Here is an 18,467-nt window from a genome sequence, read left to right as displayed (position 1 = left end):
CTATTATTATTATTTAGTTTAGATATTATAGGGATTTAGCATATCTTTTTCTATATCTTTGTTTTCTTGTTCATTAAGTCAGTAGCATTATAAATAGGATAGACTGTTATCTTTTTTATTCAATCAATTAATAAAATCATTATCGTTTGCCCACTTGTGGAGTATCAAGCATCCAAAATTATCTATCGCTGCCGACAAGATTCGTTCTTGCGCCCAGCTCTATCTCCGGAGATCACCGCCGACCCAAGACTTGGGCGCCGGATTAATCAACGGATTTAAACTCTCAACGCTGCCGACGGAGACTCCTCCGCGCCAGCCATATCGTTTGTCCGCCGACCCTTAAACGAGGGCGCCGGAATTGTGGTGTTATAGTTGTGAATTCGGACGGAATTCACCGTTAGGAGCAGGAGGCTCTTAACAACTGGTGCTCTCATTGAGAGTTGACCCTCCCACCATCTCGAACTGAAGCTACACCGCTGCCCGACGGAAAACATTCCGCGCACAGCAACTGCTTTGGTTGTCGAGGCCCGCCTGTCCGCCGAGCTCTAGCCGCAGGACAACACTACTTCTGCAACGCCCGACGGGAAGGATTCTCGCCTGCCGCGTCGAAGTCAGACGATCATCAACCACCACAGTCACGCCTCAGTCCGTCGACATGTCATACGACTACGTCAGCTATCACCGTCGTCAATACGACTTCCCTCAGGCCACACAGCCATTCCGTCCCTACCAGCCGGCCCAACCTCGTCGTGTAACCAGTTGGGACCCTCCGAGCAGCCGGGTGGAAGTACTCCGTCCGCCGTCGTGGCCTGATCCAGAATCACCCTACGTCTCACACCACTTGGATCCACCTGATCGTCACCCACGGCCGAGATACCAGCCCATCAGGTACCTCGATCGCGTGCAAGACGCTTGGCCCCGACACCGCGGTGGCTACATCGAGAGGGGTGGCCACCTATCTGATAGCGGAGATCATCAGACCTAATTAGGGTTTGATCGCTACCCGACAACCGCAACGCAGCGGCACCGCCCAACGTGCTGGGACCCACCGGCGCAACAACAGGACCGCGGCTACATGACCGTTGACCGTCCCCGACGCTCGGAGACGTGCTGGGACCGACCTCGCCCTCGGGAGGAGGTGAGAGCGCGAATCCAGCCCGCCTCCCACCAGCCCCGCTACTCCACCGAAAAGCCAACGCGGGACCTATACAGTCAGCCCGCACGTGTGACCAGTCAAACTCCGGAGCAGCCACGCCTGCCGCTAATACGAGTCTCCCAGGCAGAGAAGTCAGAACGGTCCAGGTTAGGTCTCTGCTGGCACTGTCCCGAGAAATGGGTGATGGGACATGTGTGTCAACAACGCATTCTCTGTTATGCGGATGATGGGGAGGAGTTTGAGGAGAACATTCAAGATGAGAATTTAACCGAAGAGAAAACTGATAATACTCCCACGATAGTATTCGGTGATGATGTTCCCCATGACATTACTGATGTTCACAATGATGGCGCTCCTCTTGATGTTCAAAACAACGAGTCCCCTGGAGAGTTCTTCAAGAACGAAGGGATTGTCAATAACGACAGTGAGCCACCGCAAGTGCTCGTTGGGGTATATGATGAGAAGATTGGTGAAAAGGAGGAGACATTGCTAGAAGATAAAGAGGAGGATAGTTCTATTGGTGAAGTGGAGAAGATGGTCGCCTCACTCAATGTTGTTCAAGTGTCATCCAAAAATGTTGTTGGAAATTGTTGGGGCAAGAAAGGAGATGGTGCTTACACCGATTTGCACGTAATTGCTTGTGTCTATGTGGATTTGAATGTCGGTGATGTTCCAAGTATGAATCATCGATCAACATCGCTCGACAAAGATGCAAGGTTGATCCCTCCGAGTAATGACATGCCATGCTTGGGCATTCTGGGAGGCATGGACAAGCTTTTCGATTTGGCAAGGAATTTTTCCGACAAAGTTGGGTCTCCTTTGTTGATTTTTTATGGAAGTGAAGAAGGGAGACGTTCATCTGTTCGGTGTGTGTTTGATCCAGGAGGAGTTGCCTCGCCGAAGCTTCTGCTTTCAACTCTCATTTTTGCTTCATGGTTCCCACCTTGAGGACAAGGTGGATTTTAACCGTGGGGGAATTGATACGAACCTCTATTATTATTATTTAGTTTAGATATTATAGGGATTTAGCATATCTTTTTCTATATCTTTGTTTTCTTGTTCATTAAGTCAGTAGCATTATAAATAGGATAGACTGTTATCTTTTTTATTCAATCAATTAATAAAATCATTATCGTTTGCCCACTTGTGGAGTATCAAGCATCCAAAATTATCTATCGCTGCCGACAAGATTCGTTCTTGCGCCCAGCTCTATCTCCGGAGATCACCGCCGACCCAAGACTTGGGCGCCGGATTAATCAACGGATTTAAACTCTCAACGCTGCCGACGGAGACTCCTCCGCGCCAGCCATATCGTTTGTCCGCCGACCCTTAAACGAGGGCGCCGGAATTGTGGTGTTATAGTTGTGAATTCGGACGGAATTCACCGTTAGGAGCAGGAGGCTCTTAACAACTGGTGCTCTCATTGAGAGTTGACCCTCCCACCATCTCGAACTGAAGCTACACCGCTGCCCGACGGAAAACATTCCGCGCACAGCAACTGCTTTGGTTGTCGAGGCCCGCCTGTCCGCCGAGCTCTAGCCGCAGGACAACACTACTTCTGCAACGCCCGACGGGAAGGATTCTCGCCTGCCGCGTCGAAGTCAGACGATCATCAACCACCACAGTCACGCCTCAGTCCGTCGACATGTCATACGACTACGTCAGCTATCACCGTCGTCAATACGACTTCCCTCAGGCCACACAGCCATTCCGTCCCTACCAGCCGGCCCAACCTCGTCGTGTAACCAGTTGGGACCCTCCGAGCAGCCGGGTGGAAGTACTCCGTCCGCCGTCGTGGCCTGATCCAGAATCACCCTACGTCTCACACCACTTGGATCCACCTGATCGTCACCCACGGCCGAGATACCAGCCCATCAGGTACCTCGATCGCGTGCAAGACGCTTGGCCCCGACACCGCGGTGGCTACATCGAGAGGGGTGGCCACCTATCTGATAGCGGAGATCATCAGACCTAATTAGGGTTTGATCGCTACCCGACAACCGCAACGCAGCGGCACCGCCCAACGTGCTGGGACCCACCGGCGCAACAACAGGACCGCGGCTACATGACCGTTGACCGTCCCCGACGCTCGGAGACGTGCTGGGACCGACCTCGCCCTCGGGAGGAGGTGAGAGCGCGAATCCAGCCCGCCTCCCACCAGCCCCGCTACTCCACCGAAAAGCCAACGCGGGACCTATACAGTCAGCCCGCACGTGTGACCAGTCAAACTCCGGAGCAGCCACGCCTGCCGCTAATACGAGTCTCCCAGGCAGAGAAGTCAGAACGGTCCAGGTTAGGTCTCTGCTGGCACTGTCCCGAGAAATGGGTGATGGGACATGTGTGTCAACAACGCATTCTCTGTTATGCGGATGATGGGGAGGAGTTTGAGGAGAACATTCAAGATGAGAATTTAACCGAAGAGAAAACTGATAATACTCCCACGATAGTATTCGGTGATGATGTTCCCCATGACATTACTGATGTTCACAATGATGGCGCTCCTCTTGATGTTCAAAACAACGAGTCCCCTGGAGAGTTCTTCAAGAACGAAGGGATTGTCAATAACGACAGTGAGCCACCGCAAGTGCTCGTTGGGGTATATGATGAGAAGATTGGTGAAAAGGAGGAGACATTGCTAGAAGATAAAGAGGAGGATAGTTCTATTGGTGAAGTGGAGAAGATGGTCGCCTCACTCAATGTTGTTCAAGTGTCATCCAAAAATGTTGTTGGAAATTGTTGGGGCAAGAAAGGAGATGGTGCTTACACCGATTTGCACGTAATTGCTTGTGTCTATGTGGATTTGAATGTCGGTGATGTTCCAAGTATGAATCATCGATCAACATCGCTCGACAAAGATGCAAGGTTGATCCCTCCGAGTAATGACATGCCATGCTTGGGCATTCTGGGAGGCATGGACAAGCTTTTCGATTTGGCAAGGAATTTTTCCGACAAAGTTGGGTCTCCTTTGTTGATTTTTTATGGAAGTGAAGAAGGGAGACGTTCATCTGTTCGGTGTGTGTTTGATCCAGGAGGAGTTGCCTCGCCGAAGCTTCTGCTTTCAACTCTCATTTTTGCTTCATGGTTCCCACCTTGAGGACAAGGTGGATTTTAACCGTGGGGGAATTGATACGAACCTCTATTATTATTATTTAGTTTAGATATTATAGGGATTTAGCATATCTTTTTCTATATCTTTGTTTTCTTGTTCATTAAGTCAGTAGCATTATAAATAGGATAGACTGTTATCTTTTTTATTCAATCAATTAATAAAATCATTATCGTTTGCCCACTTGTGGAGTATCAAGCATCCAAAATTATCTATCGCTGCCGACAAGATTCGTTCTTGCGCCCAGCTCTATCTCCGGAGATCACCGCCGACCCAAGACTTGGGCGCCGGATTAATCAACGGATTTAAACTCTCAACGCTGCCGACGGAGACTCCTCCGCGCCAGCCATATCGTTTGTCCGCCGACCCTTAAACGAGGGCGCCGGAATTGTGGTGTTATAGTTGTGAATTCGGACGGAATTCACCGTTACGAGCAGGAGGCTCTTAACAGTAGCCATTCATTTTTTGTCTTTTCTTAATACTTTAGTCGTGCATTCATGATGAATACCAAATTGTAAAAGATTCGAGGATTAGGAAGGGCTGGGCATTAGGGAAAGAAATGAAGTATTTCTAAAAGATTTGTTTAAGAAATGAAGAAGAAAATGTTAAATTGAGAAATGAAAAGTAAATAAGAGCAAAAAAGTGTCCTCCATGAACGTAAGTTCATAGTTTCTGGTTTTGTTAATTTGTTTTATGTTTGGCTAATATATTATTCTAGTTTTTAAATATGTTAAATTTTATTGTTACAAATTTTGTACATATGTAGATATTTAATGGGTCGCGTTAAAGGCAGAACATCTCTTAGAGCATCCACAATGGTTTTCGCCCAGCCAGCCACAAACTCCTCCTGCCACATCATCAGCACTAAAAATCATCCTGCCACATCTCCTGGACAAGCAAATAGCCCAGTAATAGCCTAGCCACATCACTCCTAATTATATAAAACAAATAATTGACAATCACACAAAATACGGAATTAAATTTATGACACATCCGCCTCACTCTTCGTCTCCGTCGCCCCCGTCGCCGCCGGTACCCCCCATGCCGCGGTGGCCTACAAATCGTCACGCATGCTCTCGAGCAATGCGTGAAGAAAGGTCTTCTCCTCGGGGTCCTCTGCCGCCTTCCAATCGGCTAAGATCTTGACCATCTGAGCACGAATTTGTTGACGCGCGAAGAATTTGAGATCCTCTGTCGACTGGCCAAGGGGGGATGCCGACTGGACCTCCTGGGACCCCCCGGCGCTCCCCTCGCCTCCCGTTGCGCCCGCTTTTGACCAACCGGGCGAGTTCGGCGAGCGAACGATGGAGCGGACGGGAGCTCCTGAGCACCCTCGGGGAGGTCGTGGGAACCGCCGTTGCTGCCGCTGTAATCACCGGTATGGTTCAGTCGTTGCTTCTTCGGCCAGCCAGCGTCGACACCTGCCCGGAACTTCTAAGAGTCGTTCAACACCCTATAGCAATTTAAGTAGGTGAACTCCTTATACAACCCGGGCTGGGGAAGGCTTTCTCCGCTATCCTCCTGCAGTCATCCTCCGTTTGGCCACTGCTCTGCATGCGGAGGGCGTTGGCGTACAAGCCCGAAAATCGGGAGACCCCAACCCTGATTCGGTCCCACCTCTTCCGGCACTCCTCCCCGTTGCGCGGCCTCCCCTCCGGGGAAAATGCCTTGTAGGCTACCACTATTTTGGCCCACATGTTGATGATCCTCTGATTGTTCGAAGTGAGGGGATCATCGGAAACACTCACCCACGCCTTGGACAGTGCGACGTTCTCCGCATCCGTCCACTTCCTCCGTACCGAGCAGTCGTCCTCACCCAGCTGTGATGACTCACCGACCCTCTTGCCCTTCTTCTTTGGGGGGGCCCAACCCTGCCCTACTCCCCCGTTTGAACGGGAGTTTTCGGAACACCAAGAAGATCAAACCTCAACTCCTCTAAGGAGAAGGTCTCATATTGCGTGAACTACGCCTCCGTTGGGGTCGATGTGTGCGAAGAAGCAGTCAAAAAATCAAAACTGGGGCGATAGACGTTTTCCCCCCGGCGTCCCTTGCGTTGCCGGTACCCCCCCGGCGTCCCCTACATCGCCGGTACCCCCGGCATCATCTGCATCCCGGGTGCCCACCACGGCATTGCCTGTAACCCCCCCCCGGCATACTCCCCTCGGCTGCCCCCCTGGCATCATCTGCTGCCACGGGTACATGTTGTAGTACCCGGGCATCGGACCCCATCCACCTCCCACGGGTACCGGGGGAGTTTGAGACCCGCTCGTCATTGGAGTACCTTCGTTGTTGTTCTCCATTTCCCGTTGTTGATCTTGTACAGAAATTAAGATAGAGAGATTACTTGTTAAAACAAGTGGTGCGAATGAAAATGACGTGCAAAGCGCGTATATATAGTGTTTCGAAAGAAAAAAAATCGCTGGCCGTTCACTCGTCGGTCAGGAGCCTGCAATGGCGGCGAGCGGACCGCCGAGCGCATCGGCCAGCGCTCGCGAATCGGCGTGCGCTCGCTGATTTTTCGCCGAAATTGCGCTAGCCGGTTACAATGGTTCGGCGAGCGAACCGGCGAGTGCCGGAGATCGGCTAGCCGCCATCGTGGATACTTTTAAATGCATAACGCAAAGCCAAATAAAATAGGTTATTATAAGAAGACTTCTAAGTTCATATTACTTCTTTTTTAATTCATTATAGGAAGTTTGAATACTAAAATTAAAACTAAACAATTACAAAATGAACTATGTCATTTAAAAATCCAAATTTTCTATAATAAATTAACAAAATGTAACCACGATCTTAAGTGTGCTCTTGTAATGACTTATTTCTTTTCAGTACTATGCTCTCGGTTTCACGGTTTTCCGGCGGTTTTTCACGGTTCCGGCACGGTTTCGGTTCCGGAATTTTAGAACATAAACCGAACCACGGTTCCAAAAGTGACTGTTTCGGTTCGATTTAAATCTCACGATTCCGGTTCGAAACCAGAACCGTCGATTACGGTTCCACGGTTAACAGTTCGAACCGAAAATCTTGGGCATCTCTAATTGTAGGCCAGTGAGAAAGAGTCAGTTGGAAATTCACAAAAGGGGGATCGGACGGGTAGAATAAAGAAATCCTAGCTGGGAAATTCAAAAAGCTTTTTTTTCCTTTCATTCCTCATAATTTAAATCATTGAACTAAGTTAATCTTCTTTTATGGGTCAACACCTTAATGCAGGTCTTTGTTAAATATTTTCAGGCTGTCACCTACTATGTAAAGGTGTGTGTGAACATACATATAATAAAATAAATTGGCACGGAGACACTACAGTCTAAAAGGTTGCACTAGATTAGATTCCTGTAACAACCATAATTTATTCTATCTAAAATTTTAAATGTATTTACTTAATTTGGTGCACCCACTACTAATGAGAACTTGTTATATACGTAGTGGCACAAAACATCTAACAATTACTATATTTAATGGTCATCTTTAAATTCTATAATGTCTATCTCAAGTTTTTCCAGCTGTAACAGAGAGACTGACATATTTAACTAGATTAGTGTGTTCTTTCTTCATTTCTCTAGGTCAACCTGTTTTAGAGGGTTTTTTTAAACATTGAAAGGGTCCAAACAATTCTCACCTACTCTGAGTGTGAACATAGGCAAATTTCATAAAGTGGGGTAGGATTAGAAAAGAGTAATTGATATAGTAGTGTCTTCGGATTATGGTTAATGTGACCAAAATTTTCAAAAATTTAAAAGTAAAAATAAATTAATTTTTTTAGACGGAACAAAATGATAAGATAAGACAATTTTAATTGGAAACTAAAGAAGTATTAAGATTATAGCTGCTAAAGTATTTATACATACTGTAAATCATTTTTATGGTTTTTGAAACGGTAAAACACATTTCCAGGCTCCAGCTATGATCTTTGACGACGTTAAATCATTTTTTTATGGTTTCATACTGTTGATCATGTGCATACTTTTCTAACACCAAAAATGTTAATTCCTGTAACAACCATACTAAAATTCCTGTAACAACCATACTAAAGTATGCCAAAATTCCTGTAATACCAAAAATGTTGTGCCGAAATTCCTGTAACAACCATACTGGCCAAAATTCCTGTAACAAAATGATAAAATAAGACAATTTTAATTGTTAACTAAAGAAGTATTAAGATTATAAATTAAGTTGGCAGTCATATTATATATACATCATGAGTTAGCAACTTTCAAGGTTTGTTATGTAAAAAAAAGAGAGGCGAAAATAGATTTGGCTGAAACAATGGCAGCAGAAGCAGTTACACAGAAACTATATGATGCTGCAACAATGGGCGATGTAGCAACCTTCCAAACACTTGTGCAACAAGATCCATTTCTTGTTGATCAAGTTTCATTCGCTCGTTCAAGAAATCTCCTGCATATAGCAACAATAGCCGGACAAGTGGGCATCGTGGAAGAGTTGTTGAGGATAAACTCAAAGCTAGCTCGAGATGTCGACTCCAAAAAGTCGTCATCTCTTCACATTGCAGCTGAACAAGGGCACGTTGAGATTGCCAATAAATTGTTTTTTGTAGCCCCTGAGATGTGTTGGTGGCTCGATGATCAAGGCATGAACCCGGTTCATATTGCAGCCATGAGAGGGCATGTTGGGGTCTTGGAGGTTCTGCTTGAACATGACTTATCTCCTGCTATGGAGAGACTGCATCGCGGTCAGACTGTGTTGCACTTGTGCGCAAAACATGGTCAGGTTCAGACGCTGAAGTTTGTGGTGGAGAAATTAGAACTTCTTGTACCAGTGAAGGATGATGATGGGGAGACACTCTACAATTTGGCTGTTAGATGCGATCAAGTTGAAGTAAGTACCATCTCTTTTTTGTTTGAGTTCATGGTTTAATTAGTTCCATGAATTAGCTAACCATTTTTTTTGCTTTTTCTGAATACTTTAGTCATGCATTTCAACTTGAGTTGCAACGACAATCAATCCACATAGGTGTTTGTTCATTTGTTTTGACAATATTATGGCTGGTTTATAGGTAAAAATTGAATCGAGGCAAAAAAAAGTTGCTTGGTTGATATAGTAGATTGTACTAATATACATATAAACACATACTAATTTACTCGAATTCCCTTTTCTCTTACAAAATATTAATATGGAGAAGTTGAATTCTTTTGAAAAAGTAAAGGGTAAAATTGTATAAACTCGTTAGTTTCAAGCTAAGATTAATTTTGGTGGATGTGGTACCCATGATTCTTTTTCATATACTCCATCCGTCCATTATTAAACATCACATATTTGACCGGCACGGATTTTAAGAAATTGTTTGACTTTATGTAGGAAAGTGAATAGAAAAGTTAGTGAAATATATATATTTGTTTTATAATAAAATATGAGTGAAATGTAGGGTCCACCTACCAAATATAGTAAAAATGAAATGAAATATTTATTGACGGACGGACAAAAAGAAAAAATGGGACATTTAATGGTGGATGGAGGGTAAAATGGGTTACTTTTTACAAAAGAAGTTATAGCACATTCAAAAAAAAACGACGCAACCATGGTTAGGGTTAGGGGTAATTGGCTTAGAATTTTCTGAAATTATAAGTCGGTGACTAACATTTAATTTATACCATCCATATTGTATGGTACAATTTCATAACATTAACTCTATTTAGTTGCTTGAATTATTGCATCAAATCTCAGATGACAAAATATTTGATTGGAAACGGCACAATCCAGCTATTTGATTTAACGGTGGCCAAAGAGATAAGCGGCGTGACCATGGTAGTGGTGGGCCTGATAGCTGCGATGGCATTCAGCGCGGTGGTCAGCCCCCCCGGCGGCTTGTGGCAGGATGACACGTCATCACACAGAGCCGGCAAAGCAGTGATGGCATCATCTCATCCCAAACTATACAAACTCTTCTCTCGTGCTAACACCACTGCTTTCGTTTCATCTCTCTTGGTAATCTTTCTCAACACCATAAATGCGATAAATAGTGCAGAAATATTCGTTGTGGTCATATGGTATGCAACGCTGGTGGCGATGGCATCTATTGGAGTGAGTTATGGTGCTTCCGTAGCCATTACAAATCCTGCGGAAACACAAAGAGTTGGCCAAATTATTGCTGTTGTATCCGCTGGGTTCGGAGGCATCTTTGTGTTCGTACTCGTCTTGGTTATTATAATGCGTTCGTACTCTAAGTGGAAGACACTGAAACTTCAGCATCCAGATCTTACAATCACTGATCGATTCTTTCGCGGTTTTCATGAGGGTTTTAAAAAAGGCTTTGAAACGACGACGCAAGTATTTGAATGATGAAGATACATTGGGTTGAATTTGAAAGGAAAGTCAGAAATAGTTAGTTCATATTGATATTGTCTTTGTCTAGGTAGTTGGTGAATTTTGATATAATTTTCCACTCAACTCTCAGGCCATGGATTGATACAACTGTTTCATTCAAGTCTCTCTAATTTATACTCCTACTACTCCATATTCCAAGCCACAGGTTGGGCTTCATAAATAAAAATCAAGCCCACTACTCTCATCTTTTTGTACCTACCTTTAAACACGGCCCAACGAATTCAATACAAAATTAATGACATTTTAAACATAATAATAAAATAAAATAAAATAATATAATAGTGCATATATACAAAATACTACTCCACCTTCATTTTCAGCATAAAACTAACAATTTTTTTCTCACAGGGTGCAGACCAATTCCAGAATATTACCTATGGAGTGCTTGGATGAGATTTTAAGTTTTTGTTTTCTAATACTCTCTTTCTCCAACATTTAAAGAGTCATTTTGACTCGGTACAAGTTTTAAAAAATTGTTTGACTTTGTGGAAAAAAAGTAAGAAGAGAAAGTTAGTGGAATGTGTGGCTAATTTTTTATATAGTACTTAGTTTTTATAGTGGATTGTGAGTTATACAAGTGGGACCCTTATTCCACTAATTTTCCACTTTTCATAACATTTTTCTTAAAACCCGTGGCAGAAATAAATGAGACTTCTATTCGCGGACGGAGGAAGTATGTTATATTGTTCGTATCGGAATTGTTTCCGCTGACGTTGACACTATAAATATGCAACAATTATTAACCGTAGTTTGGACTCCCCACTATAAAAATCTTGCATCTGCCATTGAGGGAGATTAATGGCGGAGTGGGGGGAGAGAGAGAGAGAAGCTCTCTTTTCTGAAATTGATAGGCTTGAGACAAGGCGACGAATTCAAATTTCAGACTTGTTAACAATGGTTTTAAAGGTACAGAAAAGTTGATGTATTTACACTTTGATTATATTTTGTTGTTTTGAAAACAAGGAGGGACATTAAGTATGGCATATCATGAGTTTTTATACCTTTATTTTTTTTAATTTTTGAAGTACCTAGAAGGCTAGAACTAGAAATTTGTTTAGAACGAGAACTTGATGAAATATCATAGCTACGAATATATTCTAGAAAAAAAAATCGAATGTATATCTTCTTCAATAGTATTAAAAATATCACATCACATGTATATCAAAATATAACCGAACTAAACTTTGGTAATACCCAAAAGATGGGCCTTTTCATGGGTTTGGATTAAACCAATCATTAGCTTTATTTTGAGTGCCATTATCATGCCAAGGCCATAAAATAGTATTGCGAAATGTATGTAATGAAAATGTCTATTTTATGGTATTCTATTTTATTGATATACTATATGGCTAAAACTTTTTATATGCTTACCCTAGGAAAAAAACAAAATAATGACATAAATTCATGCATATAACTATATGGTATTAATTTCAACCCTATAATTAGCGAGTATTGATTTAAATAGGATGTGAAAATTATATTTGACGGATGCTCTCGTGACATCTTGGTGATACACTGATTACGATTTACGAAACTTTATTGCTCTTTTATTAAGCAATTTTCTTGTCCTACAAAACTTAAAAGAAAAGAAATAAAAAAATCTATACACAATACATGTTCGGGTTTTGATCTATGAAAAGCTCATTCTTAATACAAAAATGCAGAACCAAGCATACAAATGTCATTTTTAAGTCATCATAAGCTTATTTTTACGTCATTATAGTAATGATGACATAAAATTATCTTAACATGACCTCAAACCTGAATTTTATAATATAACATAAAACTACTTTATAATGACCCTCCGTGTTTTTATTTAATTATTGACCATTAAATTGTCAAATCTCATGATCAGGATTTGGTCTGGATTTTGTATTGAAATCTATTTTTGTATTGATCATTTTCCATACATGTTCATTACACATATAAGAAGTAAAAAACTGTTAGTTGAAAATAGTTACTCCATACTCTCGAACTTTGATACAATAGTTACTCCTTTTTGGTGTTAGTTGAAAATATAGGCAGAGGGTGCATAATTTCTTTCTTTCTTTGTTTTTTACTATATTCCTACATACCAAAGTAAATTCACATGTTTGAGTGTGTATCAGTATGCTATGCTGTTATACGGAAATGGGTATTGTGTGTTTTACAGAGAGCTAGTGTGTTCAGAGTCCTTTTCTCATGCATATTAATTGCATATTCTATAAGTGGATATAGCTGTGACACAGTCAAAATCGCCAAAACAAATACTAGTAAACAAAAATTGCAATTATTTTCGTATAAAGGCAAGATCTTAACATCATCATTTCAAATTTTGTGATACATATTATGTGCTGGCACTGAGTATAGTGGCCTTCTGCGGTTTGCTTTTTTGTGTCTCACCTAACTTTATACACTATAAACCCTTCTTTCTTCTCTGCACGCCGCCAAGAGCTTGATATTGAGAACGGCAGCCGATTGAGGGCGTTTCCCGGAGACTCTTCGGAGCCGATGGTGGGGTCGGCCGACTCCACCTAGCTCCTGTTGGTTTCTGAGGATTACAAGAGATAAAAGCCGGGTGTAATACAACCCAAAAGAAGGAATACAAAAGAGGAAACTGAACTAGAATGAGATTACAAATGTAAAAACGAAACAGTAACCGTGAATAATGTTTGAGCCGAGTCGAGGAGGCCTCTTCTCGCAAGACGAGATACGCCCCGGTAGTGCTCTTCGGTTTGGCGTGTCGTCCCCAAAGGTAAAACGGCTACGTCTCTATTGATGCAGCACCGCAATCAGTAGAGCTCCAGCGAACTGGATGTAGGAGAGGGCAGAGCTTCGACAGAAAGACAATGCAGAGAGGGAGAGAGCTTATGCTGTAATGCTTGTGAATGATGTAGTGTAATGCATGGAGTGGCTATTTATAGGCTCAGTCCACTGCTGTGGGTCAACAGCCATGAAGGCTCATCATGGCAGATTTGTAACCGCCGATGGTTACGAGCGTGTGGCAGGAGTGTGCCATCCGTGTGTGGAGCGTGTGGATTTCTCACGTGGCATCCGTGACTGTGCCTCGCTTGACGACGTGTCAAGCCACTTGGATTGCTGACTCGGCGGTGGTCCAAAAAGAATAGTTTGGGCCAAGCCCCAAGCCCAAAGACCAATTGCCAAGATCCAAGTACAAGTCCAAGATCGGGATCGGGCCCGAGGCCCGCGACCGCGAGCGCGTGCACGGGCTCAGGCTCGGGCGGGCGGCGGCGCGCGCCTGTGCGCTCGTGTGGGCTCTTTCACCCATCTTGGTCCACTATAATTATTAAGTAACATAAAGTCACTTAATTTATACACATTAAAAGATGTGTTAATCCTCCAATGTGGGATAATTAACACTAGTTAATTATTCCCTAAGCTCCAACTCCAAGCTTTAATAAAAGCTAATTATGCCCAACTTTAATCCACTATTTCTCACTCACCGGAAATCGGATTTGAGAAAGTGAATATACTACATTTATCTACGTAAAATGTAGATCGACGCTATGTCATTTAATTTCACAAAATTAAATGTCTCGTCACATTTATTATTTGGTCAAAATCCATTGACCGGGCATATTTAATACCATGATTTCTACAGCTCCGACCTGATATTATAGTCAAAAACTTTAATTTGAGACGTAAGTAGTACACATCATATCGAATTGAGTAGAAAATTCTTGTGTTCATCTCTTTTGTATTTGTGATTATTTGTGTGTTTTTTTATCGAACTGAGTAAATAGTTCTGATGTAGTTGTGTTCATCTCTTTTGTGTGTGTGTTATGCCCATTAATTGGTATCAAGAGACTAGAGTCTGAGAGAAAGAAATCACGATGAGGATTGATGGAAAGATTATTGTGGAAAAGTTTGACACATCTGATTTTCGATTAGAATATGTCAATTGGTGATTAGATTACATTAATCTTTGTATTAAAAAGAAACGCTTAACTAAGGTGTTATGGAGAGAATAGCACATTACATATATGAACTTAGATTTACATCATATACCAAATACATTATACACTATACATTACACATTTACACAATCAAATTCCTAAAATCATCCTCTCCCTAACTTCTTACATATCATATTCATGAAATCCCTAACTTCCTACATATCATATTCATACCAAACAACAGATAAATCTTACCAACTCCTTATAAGTCGAGATCTCATGTTCGGTCGGACATCTAAAAGAACAGATCGAGATACCTTGTACACAGCCACAAATAGCGCGTATCACGGTTGCACAAATGAGAAATCTTGAAGGATCTGTTGCAGCACAACCCCACAAGAAAACAATCCCACACCAAAAATGGCAGGATATGATTTAGACAATGATGTTTGCTCAGTCTCCTCACCTTGTTTCTTCTGCTTCATCGCCCATGCCATTGCCGGAGGCAGAACTCCATACAACACCGTCATGCAATATCCACCCTGTTCAACCTCATGCTCAGCACTACTCACTCGAAAAAAATCCGAAACCCAACTTTTTTTATGGAGAATTGCATACTTAGCTCCTTTATTATATTTGATAAGTAGAGTAGTCCATGAAACTTATATAGTGATTTCGGTTCTCTCCTTACATCGTTGTGAGTCATTTGTGTATTTCATTTGCCAACAAAAATGATACTATAAATTTTACAAGTTATCTAATTTTTCTATAGTTTCTTTGAATTTCTCCAAATCGTTACTTGGCATCTGGAAATAATTTGGTGTAGCTTTGTGAATACAATACGATTGTTTAAACAGCATCGTACTGTATTCATAAAGCGACATTTAATTTTTTAGCCGAAAGATAGTTGCATATGACAGCCAGTTTCGTTTCAGGTAATTTCAAATAAATCATGGAAAAATTGGGGAAGTTGTAAACTTCGCGTATTTTCAGGAAAAATTTGAACGTTCGTATATTTTTAAGCATTTTACCCTTTATAGACTTACAGCGAAATCTGTGGCTGCAGAAAACGCATCCGGGAGTGCATTCGACACGAGAAGTGAAGGCGCAACTACCATTGCTGTCGCAGTGATGCTTGTCTTGTTCTTCTCCCACCAGCCATTAATGGAGTACAACGAGCTCGGTTTCTACACATAATCACTCAGTTAGTGAATTAGTTACCTCGAATTGAAAACGTCTAGACTACGAAGATGGAGGCTACCTCTACAACTACAAGCTGTTTAGGAGGAAAATCTGAGGCTAGATTGTTTAACTGCTCCTTGAAGAACTCTGAGAAGCTCAGAAGGGTGCCGATTTGGGAAGTTCCGACAGCTAGAAGAGCGAACGCCTCGACCATATATGGGACTCCTTCCCATCTCACACTGTAATAGAAATTGAAACACAGAGTAAAAAACAGAACAATTTTAAAAACAACTATGATAAGTCTATAAACCTTCTGTAATTTTTTGAGGATTTAAGGAAGTCCTTTGCTATATGTATCAAATTGTTTGAAACAAACTTTCTCAAACTGTCAAGTTTTGATAGACTGTGAGAAAATGTGTACATCTCACAAACCACTAGGAATTTTTGAGTGAATCTTTTTGCATTGAATTCTAGACTCATTGAGGTATTCATTGTTAAGTTCAGTCTCGAAAGCCCTCTGGATGAATTCGGTACGTTAAGTTTCAGTCGATGCAATGCAGTAGATTGTTTTGGAGATGAGATAATTTTAATAGAAGTGGTGAACAAGCAGAGGAAGACGAAACGATTAGCTAACCTTAGAAGCAATTCAACGGGATCAGACACGTTGTCTGCCCCGTTGGAGAGGCCTAGCGCGATAGCATCCCAAACGAGCAATGTCAGCAATGGTACCACGCTGCCTAGAACGACTGAAGCACGGATGCGTGCAAGATCCCCTTCGAGATAAGCACATAGAACTGTAAACAAACAAAGTAAACAAGAACAGAGTTTACTCAGAAATCATCATCTTATAATGTGCCAAAAAGATATCGGAACCCCGAGCATTACCCACCCGGAGTTATGTCATGGTAAACTAAAGCAAACACCATGACTGGAAGAGTGGCCGGAACTTTCCCCCAATCTCCGCCCCCGGCTTTAAATCCAGACCACCCTCCAAACAGAAGAGCAAAAGCCTCTATTGCCACAAGAAGGCCTATTTTTCCCAATTGCAAATATCAACATCAACAAAAAACAAAATCAAACATGATTAGCCTCAACACCGAGAGGTGGTCTACCGTGAGAACGCCCTAACGTGGGGACCACACCCAATTAGGATCAAACAATAGTACTAGTTCCGAAAGAAACCTATCATGGATGCAGTGAGCCACTGGTTAACTTGATCTGTGGCTCGAGTGCCTCCCACGCAAACGAGAATGGTGAACGAGAAAGTGAAGAGGAATCCACAAAACGACACTGGGAAATCAGTTAGCTGATGAAGGATCTCGCCCGATTTTGAACAATTAGCTACCACGTAAGTGTAGCCTAAGAACATATACAGCAAAGAGGCTAGAGCTCCACCCCATTCTCCTAGAGTCTCTTGAGCCATGGTTCGGATAGACATCGCCTCGAGCTCATCACTTTGTGCTTTTCCCTTCTTCTTCCTCTGTAAAGCAACGTTGATCTCGACTAGCAAGAGGGCTTCTATCAACAGAAATGCCCAACACAAAGTCATTGTTATTGAACTTGGAACTATCCCCTACAAAAATTAGATCAGAAGCAAGCAAGCAATATTTAGCTAGCTATTAGAACTATATTTAATATATTTCTCAGAAAATCTATCTCTAACAAAGTCTATTAATTTCATTCTCAAGAAAACTCATTTTGGTCATAACCCAATAAATTGTTTGTTTCAACTTTTCTTTTTCTTTTAACACATCTTGAAGCAAAACTCACCTTTTTTTCTCCAGTCATTCTTCTTAAATTATTATTTCATTCGACGTGTATAAAAAGACATCATCAATGCCAACGTGATAACGTATTAAAGCTCGAGAAAATAGAAGAAGAAACACATTCTACATTAATAATAAAAAGTGGAATTGCAAGAATTATATGCACAAAATTGAATCTTTTTCACACCCCAACTTTCATCATAGAACAGTTAATGACTTCAATTCCACATATAATCTTGTTTCATTTCTAAGCAAATCTAGAGAGAGAGAGAGGGAGAGGGTTACTGCAGGGGAAGTCTTCTTTGGAAGAGCAAGAATGCCAGTGCCAATGCTTGTCCCAATAATTAGAGCAACTGCACCAGCAATACTGCCCTTTTTCCTGCTAATCTTCATAGGATCGGCGAAGGGAATCCAAAATTAGGATTGGAAAAAATACGTTATCTTTGGGAGAGAAAATATTTCATTAATTGATTGAATGAATAAAAAAGATAACAGTCTATACTATTTATAATACTACTGACTTAATTAACAAGAAAACAAATATATAGAAAAAGATATGCTAAATCCCTACAATATCTAAACTAAATAATAATAATGGAGGTTCGTATCAACTCCTCAACGGTTAAAATCCACCTTGTCCTCAAGGTGGGAACCACGAACCATTGACGAGAGTTGAAAGCAAAAGCTTTAGCAAGGCGTCTACTCCTGGATCAAACACGTATCGAACAACGGAATGTCTCCCTTTATATTCTTGCACGGAATGATTGCTTACCAAGCAGATGGTACAACAAGATTAGCACCCCCATTGTGAACAACGCTGTCGGGAACATCCTCAACTAGATTATCGTCATCAATATTCTCCTCATCCTCATCAGCGTAGCAGAGCAATCTCTGCTTGCACACATGCCCTATAATCCACTTCTCGGGGCAATAGTAACACAAACCCAGACGGCCTCGTTCAGCCTTTTCCGCTTGTGATACCCGAATCACCGCGGGTCGCGGCCGTTCTCCGTTGCGAC

At 42.2% G+C, this 18,467-nt stretch overlaps 2 protein-coding genes across 4 annotated transcripts; one reads left to right on the top strand and one right to left on the bottom strand.

Annotated features, from left to right (window-relative positions):
- Window positions 1–8,483: 8,483 nt before the first annotated feature.
- Window positions 8,484–10,714, top strand: LOC121761363 (ankyrin repeat-containing protein At2g01680-like). 3 transcript variants are annotated; one of them, XM_042157021.1, is made up of 2 exons: window positions 8,484–9,098; window positions 9,981–10,714. In XM_042157021.1, the coding sequence occupies exons 1-2, from the start codon at window positions 8,526–8,528 to the stop codon at window positions 10,557–10,559; spliced, it is 1,152 nt and encodes a 383-aa protein (XP_042012955.1). In that variant the 5' UTR covers window positions 8,484–8,525; the 3' UTR covers window positions 10,560–10,714. The 3 variants fall into 3 exon arrangements, with proteins under 3 accessions (XP_042012955.1, XP_042012954.1, XP_042012956.1); XM_042157020.1 differs by having other exon boundaries at window positions 9,945–10,714; XM_042157022.1 differs by having other exon boundaries at window positions 9,917–10,714.
- A 3,798-nt stretch (window positions 10,715–14,512) lies between these two features.
- Window positions 14,513–17,841, bottom strand: LOC121760956 (tyrosine-specific transport protein-like). Its single transcript, XM_042156542.1, has 7 exons — window positions 17,734–17,841; window positions 16,865–17,255; window positions 16,572–16,712; window positions 16,317–16,476; window positions 15,762–15,921; window positions 15,547–15,687; window positions 14,513–15,042 (listed from the first exon to the last, which is right to left on the bottom strand). The coding sequence occupies exons 1-7, from the start codon at window positions 17,839–17,841 to the stop codon at window positions 14,845–14,847; spliced, it is 1,299 nt and encodes a 432-aa protein (XP_042012476.1). The 3' UTR covers window positions 14,513–14,844.
- Window positions 17,842–18,467: the final 626 nt, after the last annotated feature.

The sequence above is a fragment of the Salvia splendens genome, chromosome 13 (assembly GCF_004379255.2).
Source record: "Salvia splendens isolate huo1 chromosome 13, SspV2, whole genome shotgun sequence".
Classification (NCBI taxonomy): domain Eukaryota; kingdom Viridiplantae; phylum Streptophyta; class Magnoliopsida; order Lamiales; family Lamiaceae; genus Salvia; species Salvia splendens.
The sequence above is the reverse complement of the archived record's forward strand: the minus strand, read 5'-3'. Positions and strand labels throughout refer to the sequence as shown.

Coding starts and splice junctions, on each gene's coding strand:
- LOC121761363 (XM_042157020.1), top strand. CDS start 8,526: ATGGCAGCAGAAGCAGTTACACAGAAACTATATGATGCTGCAACAATG. Junction 9,099..9,944: donor TTAGATGCGATCAAGTTGAA/GTAAGTACCATC, acceptor ATCAAATCTCAG/ATGACAAAATATTTGATTGG.
- LOC121760956 (XM_042156542.1), bottom strand. CDS start 17,841: ATGAAGATTAGCAGGAAAAAGGGCAGTATTGCTGGTGCAGTTGCTCTA. Junction 15,922..16,316: donor CCCGTTGAATTGCTTCTAAG/GTTAGCTAATCG, acceptor TTTCTATTACAG/TGTGAGATGGGAAGGAGTCC. Junction 15,688..15,761: donor AACAGCTTGTAGTTGTAGAG/GTAGCCTCCATC, acceptor GATTATGTGTAG/AAACCGAGCTCGTTGTACTC.